Source organism: Paroedura picta, chromosome 3 (genome assembly GCF_049243985.1).
Source record: "Paroedura picta isolate Pp20150507F chromosome 3, Ppicta_v3.0, whole genome shotgun sequence".
Taxonomy (NCBI): Eukaryota; Metazoa; Chordata; class Lepidosauria; order Squamata; family Gekkonidae; genus Paroedura; species Paroedura picta.
The window spans coordinates 82,135,328-82,152,031 of NC_135371.1; the positions used below are offsets into that span (position 1 = coordinate 82,135,328).

The window sequence follows — 16,704 nt, forward strand, 5'->3', positions numbered from 1 at the left end:
GTCCAGCTGGTTGGAGAAGTAATTTCAAATTCCTTTATTTTTAAAGTGTCTGATTAAAGCAGCTGCAATTATATCTGCCTCAGCTGTGAGCGTATTCTTCAGAGTTTAAGGAATAGCCTCAAATTCAGCCATCATATTTTCAGCTGCAGGAACTTAAAAACTATTCTTCACAGCAAAGTGGAAGAAGGCTCTTCATTTCCCCCCTTATCGGGGCAAATAAACAGCTGAAAACCCTTAGATATTGGGTTTTCCAGTTATACCAGCCAGAGACATGCAGGATTTCATCCTGCAATCCATCGCCCTGACTGGGCTGACTGGACAGGAATGGAGAACAAAACTTAATGGTCTCCCTAGAAGGGAGAAGCAACAACAACAAAAAAGAGGCAAAGAGAAAAGAAAATACTTGAAGTATGTAGCCCTTAGTCACAAAACTGATAAGATTGCCTTATTTAAACACGGTGCTGTATGGAGTTCACTCTCAGACATAACAAAGAAAGAGACAGAAAGATCCCAGGAAGGTCAAAAGTCACAGGGCTGAAAAGGAATCAGCATGTTAAAGTAGCATATGAATTAATGTCTCATTTCCTTTTGAATAAAGGAACAGAGCATATTTGAATAAAGGAATGGGACATATATCTTTGGTTTTCTGAAACCTTCAAGTACATTTGCTGTACCAGATACGCCAGTAGCAGTATAAAAGCAGGAACGAAAACCAAATTAATTGCATGCTTCAAGCAGAGAGCCCAATATCACAAATACATATCATTTTATTAATGGGAACAGCACAATAATGATGTGCGAAATTAGAGATGAAAAGCAGTTTTTTTCTGTGAAAAAAATGTTCCATTTCTAAATATTCAATATTTCATAAAATTAACAAGAGCAAATGAATACTATTGCCAATACAATATTAAACAAGCCTGGGAGTTTGAAAGGTGTAATTCATATTTTTCAAGTGACTATCCATATGAATTATATAACAAAGTATGTTTTATTGATTTGTCAAACGGGAGGGGGAGAATAAAGCCACAAATATCATATAGCCAAGTAAAAAACTCAAATGATACAAGTAATTGGCTTTGAAGGTAAAACCAAAGTTTTAACATTTTTATTTATATGCTTCCTCCCCTGTGGTAGAAGAGATATTGCTGTCACTCATTTGATAAGAAGCAAGTAATGTAAATGATGATGGGAACAGCTGTGGCTCAGCAGTAGACCATCAATCCCAGGCATCTCCACAGTTAAGGATCAGGTACTGACTGATACCAAAGCCTGAGGCCCTGGAGTCTGAGCCAGTCTGACAAGACAATGCTGAGCTTCATAGACCAATGGTCTGATTCAGAAGAAGGTAGCTTCATATGTTCATATATATGCCCTAGGTACTTTCATGGAAAAAAAAATCTAATTTTGCCAAAACAGATGAGTGGACAACCAGGTACATGGTATATCACATATACCTCTTGGGGCACATTAAAATGAGACTGGCAAGAGTTATTGGTGCCTTTGCCTCTTAAATTTAAAATATATAAAGAAAATGCATGTATGACAGATAACTCTTTGCACACCCATGCTTAGGTAAATATTTCCTCCAAAATAAAGCCCCCTGTCTCACCCTGTCACTGTTGAATCTTTTTGGTTTTGTTCAGCTCTGGGAGTACATGGGAAGGAGTACAGCTGTCTTTACTTAACATACCGTTTGCCAGAATGGCACGGAGGCATTTTTACAAACAAAGATCTTATTTATACAGAGGAAAAGGTTTTTGGAATGGAGGAATCACTTTTATAAACACAGATCAGTTAGTTCACAGATTTTTCTTACTGAGAATATGAATTCTTATTTTAACAGAGGGTTTTCTTTTTTATTTATCCCAATTCATGTTCACTTTTTTTTTTTATCCTGGTGAGTTCTACTGAACCACACTCTTAGAAAGGGGGCACACTGAGCTTGTGCCACAACTTCCTTCCTGGACAAACCACACCTTTCTCCCTTTCAGGGGAAAATACAGCTCTACCTCACTCGCACATATCTTGAGAAAGACACTCCTGATTTCCCCTTTCAACTAGGCAGGGTTCCGCCTTCTCTTCCTTTGATTCTTTGGCTTAATTTGGGAGCAAACACCTATCTACCTAAATTCTCTCTGCCAAATGACTGCCCTAGTTGGACCAGACTTTGTGTGAATTAGCTCTATCAATCGAAAATCCAGTATTCTCAAGATGGGTTTTCCTCAGAGAAGTGTTCCAGTTAAGGATCTATCAGACTACTTTCTGACCAGGTTCAGACTCGATTGTCTTCCCAATTATAGCACTCCTAACCACTACACCAAGCTGGCTAAAGACTGCCTCTTTCAAAAACCAGCACTAAAATGAGCCCTAGAATGAGCAGGTGGCAGGAATTTTTCTGCAAGTCAGGGACATTTGACTATTCTACTTCACCAAGTACAAGACTATTCTCTTCAGCAAGAAGATATTCCAAGTTCAATAATCTTAGCTGAGGATTTACAATGCTTTCAGAGACCACTGTAGTTTTTAAACTGATATTTGCACCTACCCTTACGACCCAGTGACTTTCCAAGGGTTTCAAAAAAACAAACTATTCTGAATATAGGTTGTTGTTTTATTCCAAAGGAATTATCTCCCAGTGTCAAAGAAATTTATTTCCATGCAACAACGGTGGCGAGATTGCTCATTTCTCTGTACTGGAAGCAAGCCAGACCACTGAAAGTGACAGAGTGGCTTGACAAAGTTGGGGCTGCATGTGGCCTGTGGGCCACCTGCAGCCCCAAACCTCTTTCTGTGTGGCCATCCAATCTTGTGTGCTGCTATCACCCTCAGGGCATTTTCCCTCAGATGCATATTGTTCTTCCTGCCTCAAGAGGCACCATCTACTACTGTTCATCCTGTCCCTTTCTTGCAAAAAAGACAATAGTAACATTGTTTTGGTCTCCATGGTTCCTTCTGTCAGCTCCCTCTTGTTCTTATCCTCCATAATAGCATTATGGCCTTTCTAGGTGCTTTGCTAGCCAGCAAAGCTTAGGCACCCATACCACTCAGTTTTTTAACCCCACTCTCCATGAATCACCATGTTGAAGCTATGTATGTTTATAAAGAAAGTCACTGTGTGAATGGGTTCAGGAGATGTCAGGTTTGCTTCAGCAAAACAAGGTGGAAAAAGGACAGTAAAAGGCCTGATAAGGGATACAAAGTTCTGCACAATGAACATTTCTAGAGGCTCCACACCTATCAAAGCAATGTTACTGGTGAGGTTGCTGCTGCAAGCAAAAGCATTATCATAGAATCATAGAGTTGGAAGGGGCCATACAGGCCATCTAGTCCAACCCCCTGCTCAACGCAGGATCAGCCCTAAGCTTCCTAAAGCATCCAAGAAAAGTGTGTATCCAACCTTTGCTTGAAGACTGCCATTCCTCCTTCCACAACAAGAGCTGGTTGCTCTGACTTCTGGCCTTGCTTGCTTCTGCCTCCCCTCCCCTCCTCCCTCCAGCTAGGAGTCTTCTTATACATCTGTGATTGCAGGAGCTAGTGAGTGGCCCCTTGAGCAGGGAAGCTTATGGCATTCCTCTTCTCACATCTTCCTCCAGCCAAGTTCCCCTCCCTCCAGCTGCCATTTTACTTCTCATGATTGAGTCTTGGCTGGCAAACATTGATGTATATGTGCAACCTGCATATAATTTGAAGCCAACTTAATGGCATTTCCTCTGTTTCAGGTGGAAGACTGCCATCATTCACTCTTTTTGTCTACTTGCCCTTTTTTTGGAGGGCCCCCAATTTTTAATATATTAAAATTAAAACACATTAGCAGGTGTATATTTAAACTTCAAGGGACTGTGTTTATTAATAAATAAATCTCACAGTATTCAATGTACTTTGAATTGAAATTCTACCATCTGGTAGGACAGATTCACAATCCATTTTGTAAAAGACTTTTCTATTGTGTGTATATAGCCCAGTGCTTCTGAGAACTGTAGTGCATAGAGGGGAGCAGGAGTCTCCCCTTCTTTGCCATGTTTTTTTAATATATATATTTTTATTTTTATTGTATATAAAGTGCTTACAAAGGTATAAAGAGAAAAAGAAACAACCAGCTGAGAGAATAATTGTGGTTACATGTAAAAGTATAGTCTGTTATTATCTTAAAGAAGAAAAAACATATAGTTCCCATCGCATGTTAGTCCTAATCTAAAAGCTACTGTTGTCTTTCTTAGCCAAGAAATACTTATAAGGATACAATCTATTATTATCCCAAATAATATATAGTCAGTTCCCATCGTATATTGGCCCTAACCTAAAGGTTACTGCTGCCTTTCCTAAGAGAGACCAAGTAATTGCTCCACTGTTCATCACATTCTTCAGGTGGTCGCAAAAGGTGGAATTGTGCTCTTTTCCATGATGTATCTGCTGGCAGGTCTTGAAGTATTTGTGCTTCTTCCTTGTTGTCAGGTCGCACAAAGATATCTCTTGATTGCTTCCTGCGTGCGGTCGCCTTTGAGTAGACTCTGTATATTTTGTCAATCCGAACCTCCTCTAAATAGTCTTCCAGGCTTTCGGTGCTTTCCTTCCTTAAATCTGTTTTCCCAAATTCTTCCAACATGCTTTTGATTTTTACGTTCCTAGCTCTCTTCCACTCCTGTTGATTAACTTCCAGACATTGAATCTCGTTTGGCGTATTGCTGGCTGAGTTGTGTTTTCATCAGCTGTTTTTTTCAAACCGTCGATTCTGTCTGAGAGCTCTTTCTTGGTGTCTTGGATTTCCTTTTCAACCTTTTTGACTGCTTTAAGTATCTCTGACTTCCCTTCGGATAACAAATGAAGGAACTGTGCCTTAGTTAATTTTTCCATAGTTCTAAGCAGTCACAGATTATAAGCAGAAAGTCTCGCGAGGTCTCGCGGGAGTTCGGGCGATCAAAAATTATCAGTTTGTCAATTTCCGTATCAAGTCAGCGTCCCCCACTGAACTCTCTCCAATAAATCTTTAAACTCTCTTTTCTTTAAGCTCTTTCTTTGTTTGTTTAACGAGTGTATTTAGCTGGCTTGCCTCCCATCCAAAGAAAGGATTCCCTTGTAAATTGGTTAGGAGGGAAGGAGGGGGGCTGGTGCCTGGCTCCAAAGAATAAGAAAACAGACAGAAAATTCACAGTCTTTACGCCGCCGACCTTCCCAGACTTCGGCTCCTGTCAGTCTGGTAAGAGATAATCTGGGTAGAATGCAGGATCAGCTGGTCGTTTCAAGCTTAGAAATTTGTTTACGACAAGGACACCATCGTGACCTTGAGCACAGGCAGCAGAGATCTGGAGAACTCAGTCTCCGCGGATCTGTAGGACCCTCAGGATGCCGTTCCCAGTTCCTGGGGCGACCGGCAAGCAAGATTTGCGCATCTGCTCAGGTCTGCCAGGTGCATTTGCTCCTGACCCTCTGCTTGGCTCAAGAGCTCGTCACGGACCGAGCTAGCACGGCGCCATCTTCAGTCGTTCCAGTGGCTCTTCTTTGCCATGGTTGAACTGAAAATCCCCAGCTAATAGCAGCTAGAGGGAGTGGATTTAATGAGAAAGGGAGGACTTAGGCCCCTAAAATTATACTACTCATTTTTATTTATTCAAGGATAACATTGAAACTCTGCAACTGCTGTTCTGCTAAAAACCCTGTAAGATGTCAGCTAAAGGAAGTTCTGTTTCAAAGAAACAAAAAATTGCAGATGAGTACCGTGTCTTTAATGACAAATGGCCTGAATACTTTTTTTGTTTTAAACAAGGATAAAGCAGTTTGCCTGACATGTCTTGTAACTGTCTCAGTATTAAAGGAGCACAATATTAAAAGGCACTTTGAATCCTGTCCCAAGAGCTACTCAATATATCAGAGAAGTACGAGTGAATAAGATAAACTCTCTTTTAAAAAGCACACTTCTCATGCAATTTCGTTGTATCAACCATCTGCCTAGCCTTGTGTAGTAAGATTCTTCAGTGGGAAAGCATGATGTGTATTGGTATATACAGAATTAATTACATCAAGCACCATGGCCTTGCTCATCGTCAGTTTCAAAATTTTCTCTCAGAGATAGATGCAGAATATTGGGATGTATTGTACCATACAGATGTCAGGTGGCTTAGCAGAGGCAAAGTCCTCAAACTTTTTTTTCAGTCTTCATCATGAAATTGACGTCTTTCTTAAGGAGAAAGGAAAAGGTCAAGAAGCACTTTCTGACCCTGAATGATTTGGCTTTCTCAATGGATATCACAAAACATCTGAACACATTGAATCTAAGGTTGCAAGGGAAAGGAAAGCTTGTGTGTGACATGTATATTGAATTGAAAACTTTTGAAGCAAAACGAAACATTTTTGTGGGGCAAGTTAGTGAAGGTAATTTTTCAAGCTTCTCATGCTGCAATGGACTAAAATTTGAGAAGAATGAGAATTTACAATTCAATACTAAAAGAAAACATCAAAGCACTGAGCCTACTGCAGGTGGATTTCAGAACAGATTCACTGATTGCCACAAGCATGGAAAGGAAACAAGAATATTTCAGAATCCATTTGAAGTATGACCAGAAGATTCAAGTAACTTTTTTTCAGATGGAACTAATTGACTTGAAAGCCAGTGATCATCTCAGAAACATTTACAAAGAAAATAGTCTGTTAGATTTCTATTCTGGTCTACCTGATATAATTATCAACCCAAAGAAATTTGCTGCAGGCATGTTCACAGTCTCTGGCACCAAATACATCTGTGAACAAACCTTTTCCAAGATGAAAATTGTGAAATCGAAGTGTAAGTCAAGGCTGACAGGTGAACATTTACATGACATTTCAAGAGTCACAAACCTTGACTTGGACATCAATGCCTTGACTAACAGAAAATATCACACTGACTAGGTAAGCATCTGTAGCTAAATAAAAGGATTCCACAGCAAAATATTGTTCCAAAATGCAATCCATTTTGGAACATTCTTGGAACAGTTAGCATTTCTTCATTTACCTTTGAATGCTCAATTTTGATCTAAATAAGTAGGTAAATAATTTTGTTAAATTTTGGTTTAAGAGATTGGGCATGCTAATGCGGCCCTCATGTGCCAAAGGCTGGGGACCCCTGATGTAGAGTATATGAGCAAGTAATTGTATAATTGTGTTTGGTTAGAGGAACAACTGAACAAAGCAGTAATTCTTTGTAATATTCCTATCCTGTACTTAATTTTCTTTTCTTTCCTTTGTTTCTATATGAATGCTGAAAACAATAAATACTTTATTTTTAAAAAAAGATAAAGGAAAAACAGGTAACAGAAAATATGTTAAGACTCTGAACATGGATCTCTAGTTGTGAACAGTGGTCTGCCCTCCTGGGACTCCTGAATCGGCACCCGGATGAGGTTGTGCCTTCTGCTGGAAGGGAGGCACTGGCTGGAAGGCCTTGGGAGCCCATCGGAGGAGGTGCAGAGGAATGACAGCAACCCGTCAAGCTACAGCAAGAGACCCTGGTCAGCCACTATGCCAGTGCCAACAGCCCCAAAGAGCGGGGTGGCTGAGGCAGGAATTTCACCAGGCTTCAGGAGGAGGTAGCAGGAATCAGTGGGCATCGGCATCCCAGTCCCAGGCAGGCCCAGGAACAGGCTCACAGCTCGTGGCTGGTGGCGCTGCAGGGCTCGAAATGCAGGAGGCAGGTGGGGTTGATATAACCTTGGGTGAGACTAATGAGGGTGCAGGAAAAGGAAGGACCGGGAAGGATGGCAGAATGTGGAAGGTGGAGGTGGCAAGAGAGAGAAAGAGGAGAGTAGGGAGAACAGAGAGAAAGTGGAGCAGCAAGAAGAATGAGGTGATACAAGTCAGAAAGGGAAAGGTCCTTCTGGCTGGCAACATGCCAACGAGGCAGTAAGGTGGAGCCTACCTTAGATGTGGAGGAACATTGGTGAATCCTCAGGGACACTGACAGTGGGGAAGAGGGCTCAAGCAAGTCCTCAGGGGATTCCACTGGGAGAGTGAAGGAATGCCCCCTCAGACATTCATTCCCTTGTCTTCTGCACCTCGAACGACATATGAAATAAACTTTTGTGGCACACAAAGGGCACCAACACTCTCTTTGCCTCAGAGTCATCCTTTTGGAGAAGAGTCCGAGGGTGTCCACCTCCAGGGTGCTGCACTGACCCGTGACAAACACGTTATCCAGACTTGAGTTTTATATTTGCCCTGTGATAATATTTCCATAAAGGAAAGTCAAGTGATTAAAGTACACAAATGATAACAATAAAAAATATGGCTTTCGGGTAGTATTAGAGATTAACCTTTTCAGTATGAGTTTCCTAAAAAAAAAAAAAAAAACCAAAAAGCTTACTTACATCTTCCACTGAGTGATGATATCCTCAAGAGGGACTGAGGGAGATGGAAAAATTTTCTGTACAAAGAAAGGGCAAAATTAGTTTTTGCTTTTATTTAAAACAGGAATACAAAAGAAGTCTACAGCTCCATGGTCAAGCTATTGTCACACTGAGCTTACAGTTTGGGTATCATTTCCCAGGAGAAAGTTAACAAGAAATCAGAGTTCTTGGTGACATGAAGAGTGCTTCTAATACTGCATGCCTTCCAATGCTTTGTGGGAATCACAATGAATTCAGCAGAACTCATGCTGAAGGAAACTTGCTGAGGTACTGGACTCTGGCAGCTGGAAGTCCTAAACTCAGGGATGGAGTTTAAACACATGTCTCAAGGTGTTTTGGAACACACTTACCGTAACCTGGACTCAATCTAACTAAAAGAGGATGCTTCCACACAGGCGTTCTGTTTCTCCTTGGTGACAAAAGGAGCATTTGCCTGTTCATTGTGAATTTCTACAGAGTCATCCTTATTGGCATCCACTTTCCAGGTTTCTCCATTTTGATGCAGTCTTTACCAAACATGGTTTGATATGATGATCCTTTGGGAAGACTGCAATCAAAGAACCTTTGCACATTGTAGGGAGAATTAGATATGCATTTATTCAGGCACTGAGACCATTTTCCTTGCCTTCTCCCCCTGCTACCACTTTTCCCAACATCTACAAAAAATTTTTTCAAAAGTCAGCAACTGCTAGATTGCTACAAAATATAATTGCTACAACATTAGAATGCTCAATTACAATAATATAGCAGAGCCTATGAATTTCTAGTCTTCACTTAAAAAAAGAAGCACTATTCTGAACAGGGAGAAGGGATGGGATTGTTAAGAATGACTCTGGTATCACAGGGCCACACCCCTGTAGGTGGAGTATTGAAACTCCAATCATAAAACTCGTGACAGAGTCAGACCCCAAATTCTCCTTTATCATTTCAAAGCCAATTAATATGGTAGCATGTCTGCAAAGCCAGCTCAAAGTCTGAACAGGCATTTTCCCCCTGGAATGAAACAGGCAAGTTGAACCATTGACCCATTTGACAGAAACACTTGTCTCGAACTTTTAAACTCATGTTTCTAAGAAACATCTGAGTACTCCTACTTGTAGTTCTGGCATGTATGCAGGGGGAGTGGGCACCTTAGCAAAAAGACAAGCATTGCAAAGCTTGTCTCTCCCGACTCTCAAAAAGTTGGAAATTCAGAAGAACGACAATACTTTATCACTGTAGAATGTTACCGCACTACATCCATCTACTACCTTTTCTTTAAAGTCTTCATACACATGTATGGAGCATCATTTGGTATCTTGCATGTGAAACAGCCTCAAGGTTCAGACAATGTACAGAGAGATTTGATATAAAATGTAAATCACAGTGTTATTCCCCCTCCCCTTATCTACATTGTTCAGATGAAAAAGATCTGCAGGATCGGACAAAGGGCTCCATTCTGTATCCTACACTGGCCATTTAGACACCTCTGGGAAGCTCATCAGTGGGGCAAAAAGGCCTTTCCCATAGTGCTCCTACCAACTGGCAATCAGCAAGCTGCCTCTGAACATGGAGGCTCCAGTTAGCAAATCTCGTCTAGTTACATCTAAAGCTGCCTCTGCTGGATGCTACATCTTGTGGCAGTGAGTTGTGTATGCTTATGATATAACTGTGTGAAAAACCACTTCCTTACGTCTACCCTGAATCTAGTGTCCATCATCTTCATTGGATGATCCCAAGATTACACATCATGTGTGCATCCACAGATGAGTCAGTCCTGCTTTTACAAAGTCAAAATAATAAAGGCAGCTTCAACACACTAACAAATTTTCCCCAAAAAACCATCTACTACTAAGGCACCCAGATAACAAACTCAAGAGCATCCCCACCAGCTATGCCAAACAAACATGAGCATCTTATGAGTAACTGGTGGGGGGAAAAGACAGGGCATAAAATTTCATAAACTAGCACTTACCAGAAGAGAAAAATTCTTGAACAAAAATGCCTCAACTATTACCAGGGATGCCTGGACTAGTTATTCTCTCATCTGATGAAATAAGCATTACTCTATAAATGTTTATGACACAGTTAATAGTCTTTAGGAAGCTGCAATGCTCATTTATGTTTCACTCTCAGAAATAGATGATGAAGAAGAATAGTTGGTTCTTATATGCTGCTTTTCTCTACCTGAAGGAGGCTGAAAGCGGCTTACAGTCACCTTCCCTTTCCTCTCCCCACAACAGACACCCTGTAAGGTGGGTGAGGCTGAGAGAGCCCTGATATTCCTGCTCGGTCAGAACAGCTTTATCAGTGCTGTGGTGAGCCCAAGGTCACCCAGCTTGGCTGCATGTGGGGGAGCACAGAATCAAACCCAGCTTGCCAGATTAGAAGTCTGCACTCCTAACTGTTATATCAAGCTGGCTGCAAACCAAGGCTCCTCCAAATCTCTAATATATTAACACTGTTAGTGAACTATGTCTACCAGGATGAGTAACCACGTTGGTCTGAAGCAACAGAACAAAGTTTGAGTCCAGTGGCATGTTTAAGACAACAAAGTTTTATTCAAGGTATGTATATGCTTTCATGAGCTATGTTCATTATGTAAGGTGACCAGATTTTAACATTGGTAAAGCGGGACACCATTGACCAGGGGGAGGTTCTTGATTAAAAATTTGGTCTACATGGAGCAACAAAAATTTTCATAGAACGCATAGAATGCAAAAATAATATTGTAATGTATATATTTTTAATTTCAACATAAGTACAATTTGCCAGGTGCCCCCAGATGTCCCTCCAAAAGTGGGACAATTTGGTCACCTTATCATTATGGAAAAGCTACAATCATTCTGGTTCTATGATGACTATTATGGTATAGATCCCAAACAGAAACATATAAAGAAAATGGGGGAAGGGAAATCACATTACCATTAATAGCCAGTTTGATGGTAAGTAAAAGATAACTGAGTTTGGCTTTATAGGAGGATAATTCTCAAGTGCCAGGTAACTGCAAAGTTGTTAACACTGCATATAGGCAACAGCTTACCCTCAAACTGATTTTTCAGTATAAAGCGAAATTGCAAAAGAGGAAGGGGGCAAAGATCCCTAAAGGAAGGCGTCCCAACCAACATAGCAGCTTCTACAGATAGTGACTGCAAGACAGTAAATATAAATCTACTGGCTACAACTATATAACTCTTCTGATTAGGTCTGACACCCAACTTCCAGTTGGGGCTGTAGAAAAGAGCAAGAATCCAATAGCATCTTAGAGACTAGCAACATTTGTGGCAGGGTATGATCTTCCAAGAATCATTGTGAGCAGTCATTCGTGAAAGCTCATACCCAGCCACAAATGTTGTTAGTCATTACGGTACTCCACAGACTCCTGTTCTTTTCCACTCCTACAGACTAACACAGCTGTCCACCTTGATCTATCTACTAACAGCAATGCATGGAAAACCGGCAAAGTTCCCATGTGGTTTGCAGGAGCCAGCTAAGCTCATTAAGTTTAGAAAAATTTCAAATGATACCCCTACAAGTGAGCAAGAGAAAACAAGCCAAAGTCTGCCCAAGGTCCCACACTTTGTATATCTCAGAAACGTCCAGCTCTACAGGTCTACTTAAGCCATTCCAATTGTGCCGATACGGTACATGTTCAAAGCATTTAGCTTCCTAATTCTTACAACAGTCTTGTAAAGCAGACCAGCACGAGTATCCCAGCAGCACAGAGAAGACGCAGAAAAGGCTGCTCACAAGCTTCCTGATCTGCAAGGGCGCGCTGCCGGCCACGCGTTGGTCTCAATCACGTGGGAAATGAGGGCGCTGGGCCAGCCTGGCCTCAGCCCCGGTCCCCCCCCAAGCCACGTGGGAGACGTAGCCGTTACCTGACCGCTCTGTCGCAGCAGCTCCTTTGCCGCTTTCTGATAGCCGATCTGGACCAAGTGCTGGTGTATAAGCGCCAGTAGCTCCTCCTGCCCACGACCGGCTGCTGCTGCTGCTGCTGCTGCTGCTGCTGCTGCTGCTGCTGCTGCTGCTGGCGCCGCCACCACGCCGCCCTTCATCCTGGTTTGGTCAGCGCCTGCTAGGCTCACGACAGGCCGCGGGGGGTGAGGGTCAGCAGCAGGTAGCGACGGGGCCACATGGCCCTAACCTCCTGCTCCTGTGCCCTCTGACCGACGTCTGCTTCACTTCCTGTTCTCAAATCTCGCCCCCACGGGCTTCTGGGAAATGTAGTCCTATCGCACCCCCCCCCCCCCCCCGTGTTTGCTGTGCTCCGTCGGCCAGCCCGCCTTAACTCCAGGAGTAGTTGGAGGTTCAAGGCCATGATAGCAGGATTAGTGACGCGGCTGCTTATGTTGCAGCGTTGGTTTTGTCTGCAAGGATGCTTAAAGACGATGGGCGCCTCGACTCACATGTGACCAAACAAGGATTTCATAAAGTGAAATCCCCAGACGATTATGAGCATTTTGCCAATGTGATACTACCACTACTACTGTGACAGTATATTGGAAGAGAAGACTACTATGTGCCTCGTGATTTCCTTTCTTCTTCTGGGTAGAGAGATCAAAGGCTATCACCTCTCCATATGTTGCTTGCTCCATACAACTGTGAGACATTCCTCCCAGGGAATTGCTGGTCACTTCCCAAGGACAGGGAGTCAAACTCAAAATTCCATTACAATGCCATATCTATCAGTCATATTATCACAAATAAAATACATAGTGAGGAATATGGATACACAAGTTGAACAAGGTTAGCACGAATAAAAAAAGCCTTCGTCTCTATTGAGTCCTGGGTATGTCATAGTATAGATTTTTGTAATAACAGTCACATAATTCCAATTAAAATAAATTGTGAGGAATGTGGAAACAAAAGTTACATAAGGTTAGCATGCATAGTGAGATAAAAAACCTTTGTCCTTGTTGAGTCCAGGGTATGTCAAAGTATTGAGTGTTGTAATAACTTTCATTTCTGCAATCTCCCTTTCTAGCCTGTTCTTGAAGTTTCTTTGTAATACAACAGCTACTTTTAAGTCCCTTATAGAATGTCCTGGAAGGTTGAAGTGTTCTCCTACAAGTTTTTCAGCCATAGTTTCACAACAGAGGAAACGAGGAAAAGAAATCTGTTTTGGACTGTGTGGCATAGCTGGTTGGTTTGACTGTGGAGAGAAAAGAAACTTCCCACACGAATGAAGCAAGAATATGTCTCCACAGTGATGTATGCAACGGTCACCTCTAGGCTGGATTGCTGTAACTTGCACTATGCAGGCCTTCCCTTATCCCTGCTCTGGAAATTACAACTGGTCCATAATACAGGTGCCTGCATCCTTGCCTGAACACCATGGAGAATCCACATTATCCCAATCCTTCTGCAGCTGCACTGGCTACCAGTTGAGTACCAGATCAGATTTAAGGTACTGGTATTCATCTTCAAGGCCATGTGTGGTCTGGGTCCTGCATGCCTCACGGACTGTGGTATCTATTGGAGATGCCTGGTGGAATGCTCTGCTACATGAGATCAGAGCCATGTGGGACCTTAAATAGTTCTTTAGAGCCTGTGTTACGTATGATGACAGACCTCATCACTGGACTGGCACACTGTGCCCAGTGACCCATGGCATCCATCCTCCATTTAGGCTTAAGCAAGCCAGACACCATGGCATTTTTGTCAGCCAGGACATAAGCCTGCGTACAAAAGAGGGCTTGCTGAATAGAATGATCCAAACTAAAAAAATTCAACCAAAACAGTTTCCAGATAAACACAATTTTATTGTAGAGAAGCAGATACCTCCAGGAAAGGTTGAGCCTGAGGAACTATTCATATGATAAAACAAACCACTGAGGAAGTGAACAACCTTGAAAACAGGCCATTGAAAAAAAGAGAGAAAAGAAATGTACTTATCCGGAACTCGTTTTGGTTTATGTTTGCATTGGTTTATGTTGACATGTGAAAGATATGAAAGCAATATCTACAAAATAAATTACCATAAGGATTACAGTTTTGTATTAGCCAACTGGTTGAATTTTTTTAGTTTAGGACACAGGCCTGGTCAGATGTCCATTTTCTGTGCACCTCAACTTGACCAAAGCCACTGGGTGAAGCCTGAATAGCTGCAGTGACTTTGACTTGAGCCTGGCTCTCCTCTTCCCTCCATTCCATTGTATTGCTGATTAGAATAATAGAACCATAGAGTTGGAAGGGGCCACACAGGCCATCTAGTCCAACCCCCTGCTCCACGCAGGATCAGCCCTAAGCATCCTAAAGCATCCAAGGAAAGTGTGTATCCAACCGTTGCTTGAAGACTGCCCGTGAGGGGGAGCTCACCACCTCCTTAGGCAGCCTATTCCATTGCTGAACTACTTTGACTGTGAAATTTTTTTTCCTGATATCTTGCCTATATCGTTGTACTTGTAGTTTAAACCCATTACTGCACATCCTTTCCTCTGCAGCAAACGGAAACTGCATTCTGCCCTCCTCCAAGTGACAACCTTTCAAATACTGAAAGAGGGCTATCATGTCCCCTCTCAGCCTCCTTTTCTCCAGGCTGAATATTCCCAAGTCCCTAAACCTATCTTCATAGAGCTTGGTCCCTTGGACCCAGGTCATCCTCGTCGCTCTCTTCTGTACCCTTTCAATTTTATCTACATCCTTCTTGAAGTGAGGCCTCCAGAACTGCACACAGTACTCCAGGTGAGGTCTGACCAGTGCCGTATACAATGGGACTATGACATCTTGTGATTTTGATGTGATGCCCCTGTTAATACAGCCCACAATGGCATTTGCCTTTTTTACCGCTGCATCACACTGCCTGCTCATATTTAGCTTACAATCCACAAGTACCCCAAGGTCTCGTTCACACACAGTGTTACCTAGAAGCGTATCCCCCATCCGGTAGGCATGCTTTTCGTTTTTCTGACCCAGATGCAGAACTTTATTAAATTGCATCTTGTTCTCATTTGCCCATTTTTACATTGTGTTCAGATCTCGTTGAACTCTGTCTCTATCTTCTGGAGTATTTGCCACTCCTCCCACTTTGGTGTCATCTGCAAACTTGATGAGTAGTCCTTCCACCCCCTCATCTAGATCATTAATAAATATGTTAAAAAGTACCGGACCGAGCACCAAGCCCTGAGGTACCCTGCTACTCACCTCCCTCCAGTCTGATGAAACACCATTAACAACAACTCTTTGAGTGCGGTTCTCTAACCAATTACCTATCCACCTAATTATCTGAAAATCCAGATTGCAGTCCTTCACTTTATCCATCAGAACGTCATGGGGAACCTTATCAAAAGCTTTACTAAAATCCAAGTAAACGACATCAACCGAATTTCCACAATCCAGCAAACCTGTTACTTGGTCAAAAAAGGAAACCAGGTTGGTCTGACAGGACCTGTTGGAGACAAATCCATGCCGACTTCCTTGGATCACCAAATTGTCCTCCAGATGTTTGCAGATTGCTCCCTTTAATATCTGCTCCATTATCTTCCCCACAACAGAGGTCAGACTCACTGGTCTGTAGTTTCCCGGGTCATCCTTCCTCTCTTTTTTAGTGGCTGGCAGAGTCTGTTTGCTTTAGGGCTTCCATGCTCAAGTTCTTTGTCTCTCATATATGACTCATGCTAGCTAATTTGAAACTCAGATACTTTGGCCATCTCATGAGAAAGAAGGACTGGGGAAGAGCCTAATGCTGGGAGCGATTGAGGGCAAAAGAAGAAGGGGACGACAGAGAATGAGGTGGCTGGATGGAGTCCCTGAAGCAGTCAGTGTGAGCTTAAATGGATTCTGGGGATTGGTAGAGGACAGGAAGGCCTGGAGGATCATTGTCCATGGGGTCGTCATGGGTTGGACACGACTTCGAACTAACAACAAGAACAAAGCTAATCTGCCAGGAAGGAATCTTTCACCATCCAGATAGCTAGTCCCAGGAGGCCCCTGGGATTTGTCTCATTGTACCCCAATGGTTTATTTTCTTCTGAGCCATCATAACACATCATGTGCCATCTCCTAAACCCATCAAGATCCATCTCCATTTTGTCTTGGCTTCCAAACCAGAACCTGAGTACTGAAATTTTCCATCATGTACCCTCCCTCCAAGGAGGGTATAAAAATCCTTATGTGGCCAGCCCACATACTTCCTGGCTGCCCACTGCCTGCCCACCGCTTCTCTGGAACCTCTGATCTGTCCAGGCTGCCCATCACCTTTCTAGTTATTGTGTTATTCTGTCTCTCCACATCTTCAGGACTGGTAAATATCTCCTCCAGGACTCTATTCATTTCCATGCTTTGTTTCACCATCTGTTAGCTTTATTTATTTATTTACTTACTTACTTACTTACTTACTTACTTACTT

The 16,704-nt window shown here is 42.4% G+C and overlaps 1 protein-coding gene across 2 annotated transcripts in view; it reads right to left on the minus strand.

The window, feature by feature from the left end:
- Positions 1-12,543, minus strand: part of TCOF1 (treacle ribosome biogenesis factor 1) — a 64,298-nt gene extending 51,755 nt beyond the window's left edge. For both annotated transcript variants that reach the window (XM_077326577.1, XM_077326576.1), the window contains exons 1-2: positions 12,236-12,543; positions 8,337-8,392 (exon numbers count right to left, since the gene is read on the minus strand). In XM_077326577.1, the coding sequence (XP_077182692.1) occupies positions 8,337-8,392; positions 12,236-12,412 (233 nt within the window). In that variant the 5' untranslated portion in view covers positions 12,413-12,543. The remainder of the gene's footprint in view (positions 1-8,336; positions 8,393-12,235) is intronic.
- Positions 12,544-16,704: the final 4,161 nt, after the last annotated feature.